We start from the raw sequence: 17,524 nt of genomic DNA, 5'->3' as shown, positions 1-17,524 counted from the left end.
GCCAACACTTTGCAGCAAACCAATACCAGCCACTGCAAGTCTAATAGCAGTGAGCTTAGGAACTGGTGCACTCAAAGGAGCCAGGGCATGGTCACCCAACTATTCTCAGTTCATCAGTTTAGTAATGCTACTATAGTTATACACACAAAAAATTCCACCAGAACCCACCTCATGGTGAATGGCAACATTAATGCGATTAGCATTCAAGCAATGTAGTGACCCACCCTATTGCCTTCGGAAAATACTTTTTGTATGAAGTGTATGCAGCCGGAGTCTTCCTCTTTGAGCTTCCACCGCTGCTTGTGGCAGCGGCCAGCTTGGCCAACGTACACTTAGTACTGTTGAGCAGAACCTCATTTGTCCATCACAATCACTTTCTGCTGAATTTGTGCCCTGACTTTTCAGAGTGAACCGGAGCCACAGATGCCACCGGACAATGCTTTGAGACTGCCCGCCACCTATTAAGCCGACGAAGCACTCCATATATCAACGGATCAACACTATATACAATATGTACAGCCCTACAGTGGAGGTCTGTAGGGTGTGTGCGAAGAGGGTTTTCGCGTACATCCTCCATTTGCACATGACCTTCGGGGCCGGGCCTTTTTTCTCCCCACTCTTCTTTCCGTCTTTACTTCCCCTTTTCCTTCCCCTAGTGAAGAGTAGCAAACCGGAGGCTTTCACTCTGGTTAAGCTCCCTGCCTTTCTCTCACTTGCATCTCTCTCTCTCTCTGTGCCCTGACCTTAGTCCCTTATTCAAGGGAGGTCAACACGAGCACTACCGGTGGTGCTGAATCGTCACCTATCGAGCTGAACAGAACCTCATAGCTTACTTCTTGGGTACAGTAGATGAATGAGATGATGTGTAATGCAAATCGCATTAACACTGACGTCATCCTTCTTTTCAAGTTCCCACTGCTTCTTGCGGACATAAGAAGCAGTGACCCAAGTTAGTGTCAAAGAGGTTAATTGGAGAGTGGCACATAGCTAGCACCCCAATTAGTTGCAACAGTTGCTTTCAAACCTGGTTGCTTCAACACAGCAACCCGATGCTCTACCCTTTAGACCACGGACTACCCAGTGACCGAAGTTTGCAGGAAAACGGTCAGGCATGGAAAAATGGATAGACAGGCATACCGCAAACTGGGTGAAGTTCTCAAAGAATTAAAAAGGTGGGCTCTCGGCAAACATTTCATGTCTAAATTTCAGTTTGGAATTGCTGCCTTCCACCAAGAGTGACCACCATTTTGGTACGACTTGTGTGATGTCAAGAAGTGCGGGGCCACCATAGCGTCGTCTGCTCTGAAACATTCTGAAACCATTGGTTTGCCATGCCAACAGGGTCCATGCCTACCGAAGTGCCAGTGGTCCAGCAGAAACCACTGCGCGCATTGTCTTCCCCTGGAAATGAGCAACGCTCAGGGCATGATAGCCCCTTTAACTACTGCAATTTCAGATGTTGCCTTTGAAAGCAAAATATTCAAGTAAAATTTTATTTCCACTCTCCCCTTGTGTCTCTCACATTGTTTCCTGGTGCTCCATGTGGTAAGTTTGCACATGCCATGCCCTTGGTCCATTAGTAAAGCAAGGCAGCCATTGAGCCTATGTCCCATGTACTGCCTTGTTGCTCTAGTTGTGAAGCCACTAACACGAGCTGTAAAATTGTGTATTTACCATGCAGTGCCGTACAATAACAAAATGATAGTCGGCAAGTCACTTGTGCAGCATGTGCTAGCAAATTGGGGCACATCAGATGCCTGTGCTTCTCAAGCAGTCCCTGAGCAGACAGGAATAGCACTAATGCATTGCAGCTACTCACCACAAGCACCTCACGCAGGGGCCACCGCTTTAACCTCTCAACCAATAATTCCGCAGCTTTCTACTGACCATCAACACTAGCTTGAAGAAACACTTCTTGTTGGCACCAGCGTTTGTAGCTGCTGGAAGTGTGCCACCATTTTTTTAAAGAGCAGAAGCTCCTAGATGAGGGAAAGTTCACTGGCAAGTCCTGAACTTTGTTTTTATGGCCACTGAACACAGGAGCTCTGTGTCCTAGCAGCCAAAAGTGCCAAAGGTCATACCTATAACAAGGCTGTAATTCTTTTTTGGCCCCTACACTTCAGTAATTAAGTCACGGTAGCAGGTTACGGTACTGTCTCCATAACAAGCAAAAGTTTGTCACGTGTGAAATATGCAAAATATGTGCAGCTGTGTTACTTTCCTCGCAGGCCAGTGGAGCAGTCTATAGGCCTTCGAGCCATCCGACATTAAAAAAAGGTTTTTATCATCACTTCTTTTGTATGCCGCATACGTGTACTGTCCACATACCACATACACCAAGGCATGAATTCCAGACGCTGTAGGTAGCACTAATGTGTTAAACTCTGCTAATGCAGTACATAAAAACCACTTCACTGAACAGGCATCTTTGGATAACTGCAAGGCAAGACTGTAGTGCAAACATTTTGTTTCACCATTTCCAATTAAGGACACTGCAAATAATAACGAGGCTTAGAGTTTATTTTTGACAAACACCAGAACGCAATGTAGACTTATTTAAAATGGGCAAAACATCGGCAAGCATTTGCTTGCCCAAGGAGCTGAGCTCATTCCATTCCTCCACATCACTTGCGGGCAGAGAAGGCGAAGAACTGAACAGCAAAGTGCAATGTTCAGTAAAAGCTGTCATGTCCAGTGTGCCAGCTGTCATGATTGACCGATGTAACTTTGACCTGAGGAGAAAAAGCCCCAAAAGTGCCAGGTTTGCTTTCAGTGTCACTGAGTGCACGGTATCAGTCATTGCCTTTTGGACGCAGAAGTCCAACAAAGAAGGAAACGAGTCCAACGTCTCAGCTCCAAGCACAGCTAGGTTTAAGAATACGCCTGCGCAGGTCTCCAGCTGCTGAGGCAAGGCACACCACTCGTTAAGGTAGTCGAAGAGACGGGCCAAGAGTGGCGATTGCAGCACAATGGGTCGCAGGGTGTCATCAGCTGTGAGGTGGCACAGTGCAGGAATGATGAGTGGTAGCATGGCTTCATTTGAGGTGACCACGTCAAGAAGCGGTGCTAGCACTTTACCAACCTCTGGTCGCATGGTCGTGGAGTCGTCTGCCAACCAGCGACACAGCAGACGGCAAGCAGGCAACACTGCAGCTTGCCCAGGGCCCCAAGAAGGAGACTGAAATGCCTGTCGAGAGAGAGACATGAAAGCTCTATCAAAGTCAACGAAATAATTTTCAGTTGATCTTGTGGGGTCTCAAACGTGCTCCTGGGACAAAAAAACGACAACATAGTAGTGCAAACAATCACAAGGGTATTTACTGAACCTTTCATACACAAATGCCTGCTAGCTGAATTATTACCAATAGAACATGCCGTTGGGTGCTGACGAATCGAAGAAGTCCAACTCACCGTGACAGGATATCGAGCGAATATGTTTGCCCCCACCCTGGACACCAACACCTAATCGTTCGCATGTACAGTCAGGCGAAAGGTGGCGCATTTGAACGAATGTGTTTGTCTGTTCCGGTATCCCGCTCCGAAGCCTTTCGCAAGATGGTACCGCAAAGATTTCCAGCGGGTGCATGCAACGTCCGCGCACACAGCCAACCCCAAGCCAAAGAGAAAGTGCCTACTCCCTTTTGTGCCCCCGACTAAACCTGCCTATAGGCGGCGCTAGCAGTGCAGCACTCGCACCATCTCTCGTACTATTCAGCAACTACAAAGACCGCTGGTGGTGCTCAGCTAGGCAGGGAAGCTGGTTTACAGGAGATGTGAGAGCCATGTGGGGTAAACAACATAAAGGCGCATAAGAGAGTCAAGTGCTCCCACTATCTGTACAAGTATTTCATTAGAGAGATCAAGCAGAGGCAGAGCCCAGGAAGGGTGGGATTTTGTGAATGGTTCAACCATCATGATTGGCTGAGACTCAGTCATCAGATTCACTTGTCTAGTTACCCAGGGAAAATGACTGTTTTAAAGGTGGACACCTCTGATTGTGGTGTGTGTGCTGACATCTAGTGAGCTCACATTTAAAGTGCTCCTACATTGAGTGTGCTCAAATATTTGGAGCCGGTTGTGTAAATATGTAAAATAAACCCATTTCTCGTTTCCTTCAACCTCCCAACCTCACTTCCTCACCAACGGGCAACTCCCAGCAATATATATGGATGACAATGGGGCCTGCTTAGCCAGCTTAGTGCGGCGCCTCAGTATAGCTCAGGCCAGCTACCATGCTTAAGACATCCCCACAGCGTAGGCGAGCGAACCTGAGTGAAGCCAGAGTCCAAACCACAAACACCAGAACAAGATCATAACAAGAGTCTTACCATTACTGGCTACCACAACTGTGCATTCGCGGAACAAATTATTACCGTTGACTGTCACTGTGAGAAGGGTTCTGCCAATTTTTCAATCTGTGGACCTTTTACAGTGAAGCTGTCTGTGGCTAGGATCCCGGGATTTTTTTTGCGTCCGTCATGTTGACAGAAAACCCAGTGGGCCAATCCCAGCAGCAGTGCAGGGCCAGGAGCAATGGCTCATACCCCTGTAAGGCAGAAGCATGAAGCTTCACGGACCAACCGCCTTCACAGCAGTGGATCTTTTTTACAGAATAACTACTTTGTATATTTCTGGACATAAGGTTGTGTCAAATCATGCCCACATATTATATATGCACCTTTATGCCTCCACTATGCAACTTATGTTTTGCTTACGAGCGAAAGCGGTACACTGTGGCCACTGGTTGCAGAAAACTTGACACTCCGCTTATTCGGTAGTAAATAGGTTCAGATATGCAGCATGTTTTATGTGACAATTACATCACATTTTGTGACATAACGGCAAGAAACACTGCTACATCAAATTACGCATAGTATGCCTATGTCTCTCTTACACCTCCCTAGCCTTTGTAACATTGCTTGCCGTGTATGAAACAGAGCACTGAGTGTTTGAACAGTGTGCGCCAGTTGCAGAAGCATGCTTACAAGTGACTGTGGACTAAATACAGCCTCTCTTGGCACATACTGCCACACGGATTACTTTACATTACTTATGCCACAGAAGCTCGCGTAGATTCCTTAAGTACCACGGAAAGCACTGTTTGAATGGCTTCTACAACTGTAGTCAAGGCAGCACATTTTGCAAGAGTACAGCTATATTAGAGTTCCCTGTCCTACTTTGTCTTATACCTCGCTTTGTTTTTTCTAGCTTACTAACCATATTCGTCGCCAACGTGGAGCATTGATGCCTGCATAGACCCGCTAACTGTCAGATATGGGCTTTCCGTACCTATTGCAAAAAAAAAAATGTGGGGGGGGGGGGGGCGCACAAACGCGCGGCAGGCTTACCTCATCCAGAAAAACGAGCAGCGCACCTGGAACACGATCGGCGGCGCGAGGCGGCAGATTGCCACTCGCTACAGCGTCATCCACGGCCACCTCCAAAAGGAGACAACAGTTGGCTACGAGTTCGGCGTCCGGCGGCAGCCCCTGAGAGCACAGTTGCATCTCCAGTTCGACAGCGGCCAGGGCCACGGTCGGCGCGTCCAGCGACCGCAGCCCCCGACGTTCGGCCAGCGACGCGAGCAGCGCGAACAGACCACGCCGCGCATTTGCGCCCAGCTTGCCCGTCAGGGACCGACCGACGCAAGTACGTGCCGAGGACAGCAAGGTGGCCTCGTCTAGACAATCACTGGCCGACCCTCGATCTTCGGCTGACTGCAGGCGGGTCGCCAGGGCAGTAAGCAGGGAGCCCAGCTGGTCCAGCTCTGTTGGTGACAGCTCGACCAGCGCCGTCAGCAGGCCGCTGTCGACGAGTGCCCGGCACCCCGGTTCGTGCAGCACAAGCCGCGAGGCGCATTCGACTCCCGTCGCGATTCCGAGATCGGCCAAGGACCCTGCGAGTGCGTCCAGCGCTGGTCGCAGCGGTTCACACAGGGTCGGCTCGATCGCGAACGCGCACGTCATGTCAGCGCCCAGTACGCGGAAGGTGTCCGTGTCGGACTGAAGCATCCTCACGATGAAGGGCACGCCGATGGCGTCGAGTAGCTTTCGCTTGCTCTTGGGTTGCACGGAAGAAGCGTCCACCGCCTTGGTCAGTACGAGGAGGGCTGCCAGTTTCTCGACGTCCGAAGTGGACGAGCGTAGAGCGCGCAGCGTGCTGTTCAGCAGGCGCAACTTATCTTTCGTCGGCGCAGTGTCACGCTCTTCCGAGCTCATTCTGTACGATTTGTCGCTACCTCTCAGCTCTTTCTAAGTCGCATCCGCAGCTGGAAAATTAGGCAAACTGAGGTAAAATGAATATTTCCCGATATTACTGTAACGATATTTTACGCAGCAACGACGCACGGGGCACCAACGGTACGAAGAATAGACTAAAGAACCGTAAGCACAGAACACCTATACAAACTTCCATGAGCATCCATAAAGAACCATATTGACCATATCAGACCATATTTTCAAATTATGTGGCTTGTTTCGGCTAGTTTCAGTCGCTGTTCCGGCTAGGCGTAATGTCACTTTTGGTTTAATGCCTGTCTAGTCACTCAGTGAATAGCTCCACACATAGAGTTTCTCACTACATTACCTAGAGGGAAATCTGGCGCTGCTGCGCTGTGGTATGCATGTGGGGTGGGCAACACAGCAACAAAGGTGAAGCGGAAAGTCAGAGAGGCTGAATTAATCTCATGGGTGGCGGCAATGGAAAAGAAACCTGCCATGAGTAACTACTTAAGGGGAAAAAACGAAATTAGGAAAGAAACCATTTATGATAACTCAAAGGGAAGCTCATTACTTTTCGAAGCGAGATCGGGATGCCTTAGAACACGCACCTATAAAGCGAGATATAAGAAGGAAGAAGAAGCATGTGCTTGCTGCGGTAAAGCTAGGGAAACGACGGAGCATATTTTATTAGAATGTGAAGACGTCTATCCAGCGGTCGATTTAGGCACTGGCATAGAGTTTCATATTAGTATACCTAGAGGCAAATCTGGCGCTGCGATCGTTCAACCATCATGGGAATGATGGGAACTACAGGCTTCGGATTGGCATTCTATTGACTGGCAAACTAGTCTACAAGAAATTTTTTGGCAGTTTTGGTTTCGCTCCAAGCGCAATTGCTATAACCTGCAGTGGGACAGTGCAACGCAAAGCTCTCTGCCTTTGTTATGTTGCTCGGAGTGGTGATAGCGCGCTGGGCCAGCGACTGGGACGATGCTTGTGTCGCAGTGTGGCGTCGAAGCCGTGACGAGAAAGCGGCGGCATCGTAAACGTTGAAAGAACATGTTTTGAGCGTTTGGACCTTGGTTTGTTAAGTGCGTTAGGTTGGCACTGTAGCGTTACGTGCTTCATGAAACTTCAGAATAGGACAAAGAAGGCGCTACTGATACAAGATATATACAGTTGTACTTCTAGTGGCTTGACAATCAAATTTTATTGAGGGCTTCATTATGTGCTCGTTTATGTGCTCATTGAAATGCGTGTTTTAGGACTTTGAGAACACAAACTTACTTGTGGTAGGAAAGATAGCTGCTTCCTAGCTCTAGTCTAGTGTCGCACAATGTGTACCCGCAAAGCCACGCTGTAACGCTTCGGAAGCGGTACGCCAATATAAAATATGATGAAGCATATTGGTAGGAGGCCACTAGCGTCCTAGGTAGCACTGCAGCAGATGTGCTTAAAAGTATGTGAAGACGTTCAGCAATCGTGACAGCCGACGCAGCCTTTCGAAAGAGCGAGAGAGAGTTAGCAAGTGCCTGTCGTCTGCGAGAAAAGTCTCGCGTTTGCAGCGAGCAGGCGTCGTAGCAGACGACACTTGTAGCATTCCGCTCAAGGGCGCAACGCTTTGTCACAATACAACATTTTTATTTCTAGAAATACTTGATGAGTATTTTTATATAAGTACATGCACGGTTGTTTTGCTGTTGCAAAAATGAATAAATAATTATTCTTTGGCGTTAAATTGAGAACAGAATCGCACAAGTATGCATACCCTGGTGTGTTCTGGTGACAAACCATAGTAAACCGTGCTTCCATCTCAAAGTCATACAAAGTTTATATAGCGTCTTGTACATTATATAACATACTGCAAAAATAGAATTAGATTTTACGAGATAATATTTGAGTATAGCTTTGTTTACTGCGCCAGAAGCAAACGTCACTAGTCTGAAGACCGAAGTCAATCCGAAGCCTGTACTTCCCATCATTCCCATGTAGGTTGAGGCAACGCTCATGAGAACCCCCGTAGACACTAGCGCCACATTTCCCTCTAGGGTTTATTTAGAAACTCTATGAGGCACTGGCCTCCTTGACGCCCTTGGGTTCAGCGGGAGCAGTGGTAAAGCAAACAGGTCCGCAATAGACATCAGTAAGAGGCGATTGGAGGATTGGTGGAAGAAAAGTAGGGAAACGACAAAAGACGGAGACGTACAAAAGCACAGTTCGCAATAGGGTATCAGAAAATTTGGACGTGGTAGTTCATAGTGGGGTTTTTTGTTTTTTCATTGGTTAACCTAGGTAGGATATTAAGCAGCATAGTAGCAAGAGCTTGGTGGCGCAAGCCACCGCCCCGTTCCAAAGGGGACGCTCATAACATCCATCCATCCATCCATGCATGGGAATGCCGGTATATTGTGGATTCGGATTGGCATCGTTCTCGTAGATACAGGACACCTTGAAGACGCGCTTGGCAAGTACCGTTCCGTCTGTCGCAATGATTCATTTTCTGCTAAAACAGCAGGTAAAAAGCTGTTTTAGCTTTATTATTACGCGTAAACATGTTTTGTTTAACTATTAGAACTTGTTATTGTGTGTACGACTACATGTTACGTAAAAAGTATCAGCGGGCCGCTAAAGTTGGAGGACAGACGACAAGGTTCGCGCTCGCTTTGAAACAGTTGGTCGTCTGTTCTTGCTTTTCTTCGCTTGGTCATGCATCGTGGGTGAGTAAAGATGTAATATGCGTGAATGGAAACATTTTATGAAGATTTTTCTTTGAGAACGCGTTATTTGCATAGCCATATCCACGTTTTAGACGAAGCCTCTTACAACACCAGCCAACACGAGCCTCGCAGACACATATACCGTCATTCCCATGACGGCACGGTGCCCCCTTAAGAAACTCCCATAGACGGTGGCGCCAGATTACCCTCTAGGTGTTATAGTGAGAAACTCTATGGCTCCACAACATGCGCGATGTATGGGAGTCACCGCAGTGGGAGCTACATGTTCTTTATTCTATGGCTACATTTCCAATCATTTATGCTGTTGTCGCTAGAGCATGGACAACTTTAGCTGGGCGCTGCTGCCGCTTCTAGCCGATTTGTTCCAGATTCTTGCCTTCCGAGACGTGCGACCACATGCCGATAAAAATAGTCGACGTGACCCTAATTGTGTTTTCATAAACTATGATCATATAGGAAAGTAGCGCCCCTCTCAATAATCCCGGTTTTGCCGCAACTGGGCAGTTAAGTACCACTGAAAACAACAAATTTGTCTGCTGGCCTCTTTTTCTTGCTTTATACCATTACTTTTAACAACAATTTTTTTTTCGGGTATAGGTAGTCAACATAATATTCATACATCTGGTAGCGACCCTCGCGGCGACGCTGTACTTTTTGTTATTTTTTTTTCGCTCTGTTTGCCGCACTAATCTGTGAATGGCGGGATCTTCGCGCTCGCGTTCTGACTTGTTTTCCGCGTGTATTAGCCGCAATGTGTAGATCCTTCTCAAGCAGAGCGTTGATATCTTCTTGAATCTGTTCTACGTATAAAACAGCGGTAGGCGGTAAGTCCCTCCTTTTCGTAACAGTCGAAGCTGTGCGCAAAGTGCGGAATAACATGGAAAGTAGCAGCTGATACCAGACGGCTGAAGCGAAAGTTTGTCCGAGTGTTCAATCGATAGCGTTCGGTCTTTACCATATGAACGTATGTTTGGTTTTGTTTTGTTTCCTTACCTGGAACGATTTCGTAATCTTTTGTCGCCAACTTTGGTCGAATTATGCAAAGCGAATCGTTAACTAGGAGCCCGCATTCGCGTGTGATCGACTCGTGTGTTAGAAACAAGTTGTGCTGGCGTAGTACACTGTTTTCTGTGTTTTTGTTCCAGCTACCGGCGCTCAGATTTCGTCGTGTTTTGCCTCGTGCGGGCCGCGTTCCCGTGACACCGAACTGAGTGCCAAGATGACGGATGTCCAAGAGAGAGACGTCGTGGATTACGAGGAGGCCGAAAGCTTCGGGCCGTTAAAAATCCAGAAGTTAGAGGTAAGCGGGTGGGCTTGGCCTACAGTCAACATGTGCGCTGCATTGATGGGCTAAAAAAGCTTTGTCTCTTCCAGTGCGTAAAGAAAGTCAGTTTGGTCAGCGTACAGCTCGCCGGATCGTATTTTTTCGAACTTGAATTTTTGCCATAGAAACTTGACGGCCTGGTTCAATTCAGGATGAGCGATTTCGTGCGCTGACCGTCGCCATTCTACTCTATTTTTAGTGCAATTGCAGTTGCGACAGGCATGTGTCAAATCACGGGTCTAGGTTTAGGTAACATGTTTGTTTTGCACACGAACACTTCCTGCGGATTTTCTTAGCAACATATGGCATGTCATTTATGTTTGGCAACAAGATGCTCACCAAGGTGTCATGATTGCCATTAACACATAGAGCCACATTTTCAGCAACTGCTTTTAATGCATGCCGTTTCACTGAACTGGCTAAAGGAAAGTTGTAAGTGAGCTTTTCTTGTTTGAGTTAGTTTTGCATTGCGTTCTTTATTAAACCAATAATTTGGACAGTCATCAGAAGTGTAACATCAAAGAATGCCCAGTGCTACACTGATACCTTAAATCATGTCACATGAGGGTGAAACTACTGCTGAAAATTATCAATCTAGACTAGGCTCTCATAGAATGTGGAGGTAAACCATTATAAACCTGGCTTTTGGTTTTGCTTGCAATCGCAAGTAGTGTTTGCATTGGTTTGTGAAGTCTCTTGTGAAACATATGCTCCTCCAAGCTGTGCATTTGGTTGGCGTTTTGCTTGCCATAGCTAGTTATACATAGTGTTTGCACTGTTCTTTGTTATCTTTTCTGAAGCCATTTGTGTCATATGTTCAATCAGGCATACACACACACATTAAGATAAATGCACAGGCACCCAGTGAATCTCAAAGGCAACAGCTGTCATTTGCCAAGTGTGTGCTAGATGTTGCCACATACCATCGCCTATACTATCTGTACCTTGATTGCACAAATGTGTCAATGTGTACTTGAAGCAGCGATTAATAATCAAACATATGCATCAGTGCCACTGTCTGGAAAAAATTAAAAAAGAACCTGAACTTGTCATTGCAAGTCCTTTCAGCTAGATTTTTGCAAAGAGCTTTTAGTGTTTAAGTGAAGCTGTTGTTTGCCTACCTCCCTACGATATGGCGTGTCATCATGGTGGTTGTTGTCAGTGGGTGTCTTGATGAGTAGAAGCTGTTGGTGACACAGTCATTCTCGTGAGGTTTGACTAGGTATGAAACGTGTCGGCATATATGGCTGACAGCATTTCTTGTGCTGTGCCATGCTCGCTACCTTTGCACAGTGCCAGGAACCCTTGCGGCAGTTCGCTTTGGCAAATCTGGTTCCAGGTCACGTGAAATTTTGCAATGGTAATAGTGCCACCAAAAGTGATCACTCAGGAATATTGCCTCCAAATAAAATGTTCCTTTGCTCTGCAAGGTACACCATTATGGTTGATAATGTAACAGGATGCATTTGTTGCCGAAATCTGCTGTGTGTGTCTTATTTTAAAGCGCTGTTTTGTCTTGTTGGCTCATCAAAGCTTCGCTTACACCTATTCCGCAAACGCATGGTATCCGTTCTTTTTTTTTTAACTGAGGATCCCTTGATGGTCTGTGATGATGCAGGGCAATGGTATTGGGGCAGCAGACATTCGCAAGCTTGAAGAGGCTGGCTTCCACACTGTCGAGGCAGTGGCATACGCACCCAAGAAGCAGCTGCTCACCATCAAGGGCATCAGCGAGGCCAAGGCTGACAAGCTTCTTGCCGAGGCAGCCAAGATGGTGCCGCTTGGCTTCACCACAGCCACTGAGATCCACCAGAAGCGGTCGGACATCGTGCAGATCACCACCGGCTCCAAGGAGCTCGACAAGTTGCTCGGTGGCGGCATTGAGACTGGCTCCATCACGGAGGTATTCGGGGAGTTTCGCACAGGCAAGACGCAGCTGTGCCACATGCTGGCGGTCACCTGCCAGCTGCCCATTGAACACAGTGGCGGCGAGGGCAAGTGCCTCTACATCGACACGGAGGGCACCTTCCGGCCCGAACGTCTACTCGCTGTGGCCGACAAGTACGGCCTGTCGGGGCCTGATGTGCTGGACAATGTGGCCTACGCGCGTGCATACAACTCGGACCACCAGACACAGCTGCTCATACAGGTCTGTGATAGTGCCAGTATCGAAAAGAATTGTTGCAAAGTGCTGGCCTTCACCACAGAATGCAGCAAGGTTGTTAATTAGGCTATTTTGTATCTGTTCATATTGAATAGAAGTGAGGTGGCGCAAAAAGTACAACACAGAGAGAGCAGAGGACACAAACACTGCCATCTAGTTTCTTGTTTATGTTGTGTTTTTGTGCACTGCCCCCCTCCTATTCAGTATGAACCACAATGTGCATTGCTGTTTCATTGCACATCGGTGGATCAAGTCAGCGAAAGTGGACTAGGCCAAAGAAGCCCGTGTGCCAGCACTGTTACTGTCAGGATAGTTTTAATTTGTGCTGTCACTAAACAAATTAAAACGAAGTGCACCGACAAGAGGTGATAGTAATGTTGCAGTGTCACTGAACGCCTGTCCCTACAACAAAGCATCTTGCTGGACATTATTAGTACAAGTTCAATAAGGAAATACAGTTGAATCTCATTATAATGAAGCAGCATCCAACTCGAAAATATGTTTGCTTATCCAATATTCGTTTATAAGCATATATTTGTTACATGCTAATATCAGCAAGAAACATTTAAAATTTACTGTGTTATATCCAATGATTCATTATATCCATGATCATTGTTTGAGTTTATCTGCATGACAATTAGTCATTCGTCGGGATTGCGACTCCTGTTCTGATGCTCAAAAAGTTACCTGCATTGTAGCACAACTTCTGAGCAGTGGAATTGTGCAATGCATAATTTCACTGCTCAGAAGTTCCACTGCTCCAGCTTTTGCTGTTTGTGTAAGCCATCTTGATTGAAAAGCATCTATTCCGAAAGGAAATATAAAAAGCATAAAACAGTAGTCCTGCAATAGCTGTGTTATGTTTCTTAGGACATTCACAATGCTCTTGCAAATGAAGGGGAAATCTACTGCTCTTTTTTAATTCAAATGTAAAAATAATAAAGAAAAGGGAAATGAAAGTGGACGAAAAGGCAACTTGTTGAATGTGGGAGCCAAACCCACATCTTCTACATTGCTTGTGCGATGCTGTGCCTTTGGGCTACTGCAGTGGCCAATCTCGTTTCCTTATTATTCTAGCATTTTAATTGAAAATAACAGGCAATTTTCCCGGCTTCATATCAGTTTACCTAACAAAAACTGAGCCCCTTGGTTTCCTTTTTTCTTCTCAACCAACCATTGCATACTGAAAGGATTAATTTTAGCAGCCTTCAGGTAGCATATGAGGGTTTATTGGCCACCTGCCGGCTACACAGTTCACATGCGTGTTGCCTGTTGTGACTATAATGGCAGCTCCCAGGGCTAATCTTGTTCACCTACAAAAAATACCCAAGGATGGCTGCTGTGGTAGCTTAATTGCTACAGTTACATTACATGGAAGTGGGTTCAACTCCCACCTGCGAGATTTGTTTTGTCCACTTTACCTGATTATGTCTACATTTGATTATGTCTACTACAATTAATTTGCCCTGTGCTTTCTGTGGCTTTGTCTCCTGGTTTGATTTGTTAACAAGCGAAAGATCTAGCCTCTCAATTACATTTATTCTAGAAATCTAGATAGTCATTTACAAGTAAGAGTTGCCATATTTACAGAATTTAACATGCCCTCATTTGTAATGAAAATCCAATTTTTATGGCCAGAAATAGAAAATGCAATGCCCTCAATTGCAATACACACTACGGTTTTCATACTCCTGAAGATGCAAAATACAATACCCATGATTGTTCCCTCGCCAAATTTTCATGGTAAGAGAAAACTTCTATAGTTGTAGCGACAACTGGATTAGATTGGATTTCAGTAAGCTTTAGAGACCATGACAAAGTTCAGGCTTTCACTGTATAGTCAAGCATGGCTTTCGAGATCAATTTCAACACCAGCTATGGGTGGCATCCAATAATCACAAACTTCTGGCACCCACAGCACAGATTTCGAGATCGGGGTTACGATTTGGACACCACATATTGGTTTTGCACTCAATTTTAACATGCCTGTCATGTTTTCGTAAATCTTTCAGGAAAAAAAAGAAGTTCACATAAGAATTGATTAAATACAGTATGTGGCAAGTGTTGCATTTCTTGCTGACATAATTTTTTTTCTGAATTCTTTACATAATTTTCTACAACATATCTTTTTTAACTGCAAGGCTTAAGTTCTGAGAAACTTGTACTGGGTTTCTTTTGTAGCTCTGTGCCACATTTGGGTAAACAACAATTTTTTTCTTTCATGAACGTTCCTCCATCTTGTGAGATTCTGCAGAACTTATTTGCCATATTCAGTATTCCTGTGCTTCGAGCTGTCGATTTATTCACCCTCGCTTTGCGATTGGCTAGTCTCTTGTTTAGCTCAGATGGTAGAGCAACTGCCTCGGAGAAGTGTCGGTCCCGGGTTCGATCTCCGAACTAGGACAAATTTTCTGCAATTGCGAAACTTTATGAAAAACCCGTATTGGGTTTCCTTTGTGGCTTCCTGCTACATTTCGGTGGATGACAGTTTCACCTTTCCTAATTTTTACTTTGACTGATGGGGGTGCAGGCATCAGCCATGATGGCCGAGACCCGGTATGCACTGCTTATTGTTGACTCGGCCACGGCACTGTACCGCACGGACTACTCTGGTCGAGGAGAACTGAGTGCGCGGCAAATGCATCTGGCACGGTTTCTGCGAATGCTGCTGAGGCTTGCTGACGAGTTCGGCGTCGCCGTGCTCATCACCAACCAAGTGGTTGCTCAGGTAAGTGCTTTGCACCAAAGGCTGCATAGATTGGAGAATCAAGTGCGGAACACCCCTGTGCTGAAACGTTCAAGTGCAAATTTTGCACCAAGGTGGCATTTCATAGTGGATGCAGCTTAATTAAAAATTAATTAAATTGTGGGGCTTTATGTGCTAAAACCACAATATGATTATGAGACATGCCGTATTGGGGGGCTGCAGATTAATTTTGATCACCTGGGGTTCTGTAATGTGCACCCAACTCACGATACACTAGAGTTTTTCAATTCAACCCCCATTTGAAGGTGGCCGTTGCAGCCGGGATTAAACCCGTGACCTTGGGCTAAGCACACATTGTCATAGCCACAGGGCTACCGCGGTGGGTGCTAACTTACGAGAAGTTAACTTTTTTGTGTGTCTTAAGTGAAGGGCCTGGACCTCGAAACTCTGGAAGAAGGTACTGGTTAGCCTCAGAGAGACCGTAATATTTTGATGTAGTGGCCTTTCTACAAACCAGTTTGATTCGTTGTCCAGGATGTGTGTCATGACGTAGGTGATGATCCTGCAGAAACCGAGCATCATGACGTTTTGGCACTCATCCCTGCTCGCGTGGTTATCTACTATGCTGCTACATTGAGCCACACAACGAATAGCAGCATAGTAGACGAGAATCATTTTAAGTTTACTTTATGCCTGACATTTTGTCACATTGAGGCTTGATTGTATAGTTCCAGCAACTTGCACTGTTTTCCCAGGTGGACGGAGCAGCCATGTTCTCGGCCGACCCCAAAAAACCCATAGGAGGAAACATCATGGCACATGCCTCCACTACAAGGCTCTATCTGCGCAAGGGCCGCGGGGAAACCCGCATCTGCAAGATATATGACTCGCCGTGCCTACCCGAGGCCGAAGCCATGTTTGCCATCACGCCCCAGGGCATAGCAGATGTCAAGGACTGACAACTTCTAGTCAAGCAAACACAGCGCATGTCCTGTACAGTTGGATTCTGCTCTATCAGTGGCACGTGACGGGACGTTGTGACCTATGATTGACAAGCTGAACATCGCATTGAACTTGGCATTGAAGCTGAGTGGCTGGTGTCCCCGCTGCCCAGTTTCCTTCCTGTGAGCTGGGACGAAGGCCATCAAGCACCACAACACAGCTTCGAGATGTAGACTAAGTAACTAAACAACCTTGTCTGTATGCTTTCAGCGTGTTTTCATGTGTACTTCTAGGGAGCTTTTAAGTGCAAGCTTAACAGTGCTGCCATAAAAACTGATACAAGGGCTTATTTTAGGACTGCAAAAATAAAATATTACACATATAATATGTAGCACTACCACACTCAGTGCTTTTTTATGAAAACTGTGCTGCCTACCTACTCGCCAGCTATTTCTTCAAGACAATGCGCTGTTGCAAAGGCATGACCAGAAGTACTCATCACTACCGTCCCAAGTGACTGACTGATATTCTGAATTTAATCTTAAAGCCGTGCACATAAAGTGTGCCAATGTAGTAAGAAGCCAATGTGCCTTATAAAACTGGTAATCCAGTAGCTATCGGCCTTAGGCGCACATTGCAATGCTGCGATACTCTAAATAAATGAGCACAATGAAAGTGCAGTAAAAATATTCATAACATGCATGCTCCACACCGAAAGTACCATAAAAAAAAGTGCCGAAATAGCTCACTTGCAGTGAACGAAACATGCGAGTGGCTGTTGCTGGGGATCGCTGCTAGTGACGGTGCCTCGTCTTGCATTAGCATCGTTATACACCCGACGTGCAAAGTGTGGCCGAACTGTCCACCTGCACAATGTCGTTTATATATTATTACGAACATTACTTTTTATAAATAACCACCTACATTGTGTCTTGCTGTAGTAGCTCGGTGTCCACAGCAAGCTGCAGAGAACATTGTCATTTTACAGAGGCAGCCAACTCCTCCTCAATTTGTGGGAAGCCTTCATTCTTGGGACCTCAGATTTCATCACTACCTGCTACGCTGGAAAGTGCTTCTTACTGTTGCCACCAGTCTTAGCTGCTCTCTTCAATTGCTCCGTACTTGTAGCCCTGTTGCTCGTAGCCTCGGCAGCCAAAATCGCTTTCCGCTAGCTGCCTCCATGGTGCTGTCATCATGCAACTCAGCAACGGGGAAATAGGACAATGGCAGGCATGGTCACAGGTACGGTACGAGGTATGCAGGACTCTGCAAATGTTTTAGTACGTTCAGCTTGGTTTCAGTTCTGTCACAGTGCCGGATGGCAATGGTGCCTGCTGCTTTGCAACATCTTTCAAAACTAAGATCCCAACTAGGTGTGCAAAATGACACGGAAAAATTTAGTGCTGGAATGTAATAAAACAGATTATA

The 17,524-nt window shown here is 46.2% G+C and overlaps 2 protein-coding genes across 3 annotated transcripts; one reads left to right on the top strand and one right to left on the bottom strand.

Moving 5' to 3' along the window:
• Positions 1-2,502: 2,502 nt before the first annotated feature.
• Positions 2,503-6,527, bottom strand: Neurochondrin (neurochondrin). The gene is made up of 2 exons (XM_050192823.3): positions 5,349-6,527; positions 2,503-3,187 (listed from the first exon to the last, which is right to left on the bottom strand). Exons 1-2 carry the CDS (start codon positions 6,216-6,218, stop codon positions 2,519-2,521), a joined length of 1,539 nt encoding a protein of 512 aa, XP_050048780.1. The 5' UTR covers positions 6,219-6,527; the 3' UTR covers positions 2,503-2,518.
• On the top strand, positions 5,756-16,481 carry spn-A (RAD51 recombinase homolog spn-A). Of its 2 annotated transcripts, none has more exons than XM_055078234.1 (5): positions 5,756-5,830; positions 10,105-10,259; positions 11,902-12,432; positions 14,978-15,175; positions 15,910-16,481. In XM_055078234.1, exons 2-5 carry the CDS (start codon positions 10,179-10,181, stop codon positions 16,111-16,113), a joined length of 1,014 nt encoding a protein of 337 aa, XP_054934209.1. In that variant the 5' UTR covers positions 5,756-5,830; positions 10,105-10,178; the 3' UTR covers positions 16,114-16,481. The 2 variants fall into 2 exon arrangements, with proteins under 2 accessions (XP_054934209.1, XP_050048786.1); XM_050192829.3 differs by lacking the exon at positions 5,756-5,830 and adding an exon at positions 9,286-9,783.
• Positions 16,482-17,524: the final 1,043 nt, after the last annotated feature.

The sequence above is a fragment of the Dermacentor andersoni genome, chromosome 10 (genome assembly GCF_023375885.2).
Source record: "Dermacentor andersoni chromosome 10, qqDerAnde1_hic_scaffold, whole genome shotgun sequence".
Classification (NCBI taxonomy): Eukaryota; Metazoa; Arthropoda; class Arachnida; order Ixodida; family Ixodidae; genus Dermacentor; species Dermacentor andersoni.
The sequence above is the reverse complement of the archived record's forward strand: the minus strand, read 5'-3'. Positions and strand labels throughout refer to the sequence as shown.

Bases quoted from the DNA above. Each gene is read 5' to 3' on its own strand.
- Neurochondrin (XM_050192823.3), bottom strand. From the start codon at position 6,218: ATGAGCTCGGAAGAGCGTGACACTGCGCCGACGAAAGATAAGTTGCGC. The intron at 3,188-5,348 runs GTAAGCCTGCCG...CTCTCTCGACAG, and splicing joins TGCTCGTTTTTCTGGATGAG to GCATTTCAGTCTCCTTCTTG.
- spn-A (XM_055078234.1), top strand. From the start codon at position 10,179: ATGACGGATGTCCAAGAGAGAGACGTCGTGGATTACGAGGAGGCCGAA. The intron at 10,260-11,901 runs GTAAGCGGGTGG...GTGATGATGCAG, and splicing joins TAAAAATCCAGAAGTTAGAG to GGCAATGGTATTGGGGCAGC. The intron at 15,176-15,909 runs GTAAGTGCTTTG...CTGTTTTCCCAG, and splicing joins CCAACCAAGTGGTTGCTCAG to GTGGACGGAGCAGCCATGTT.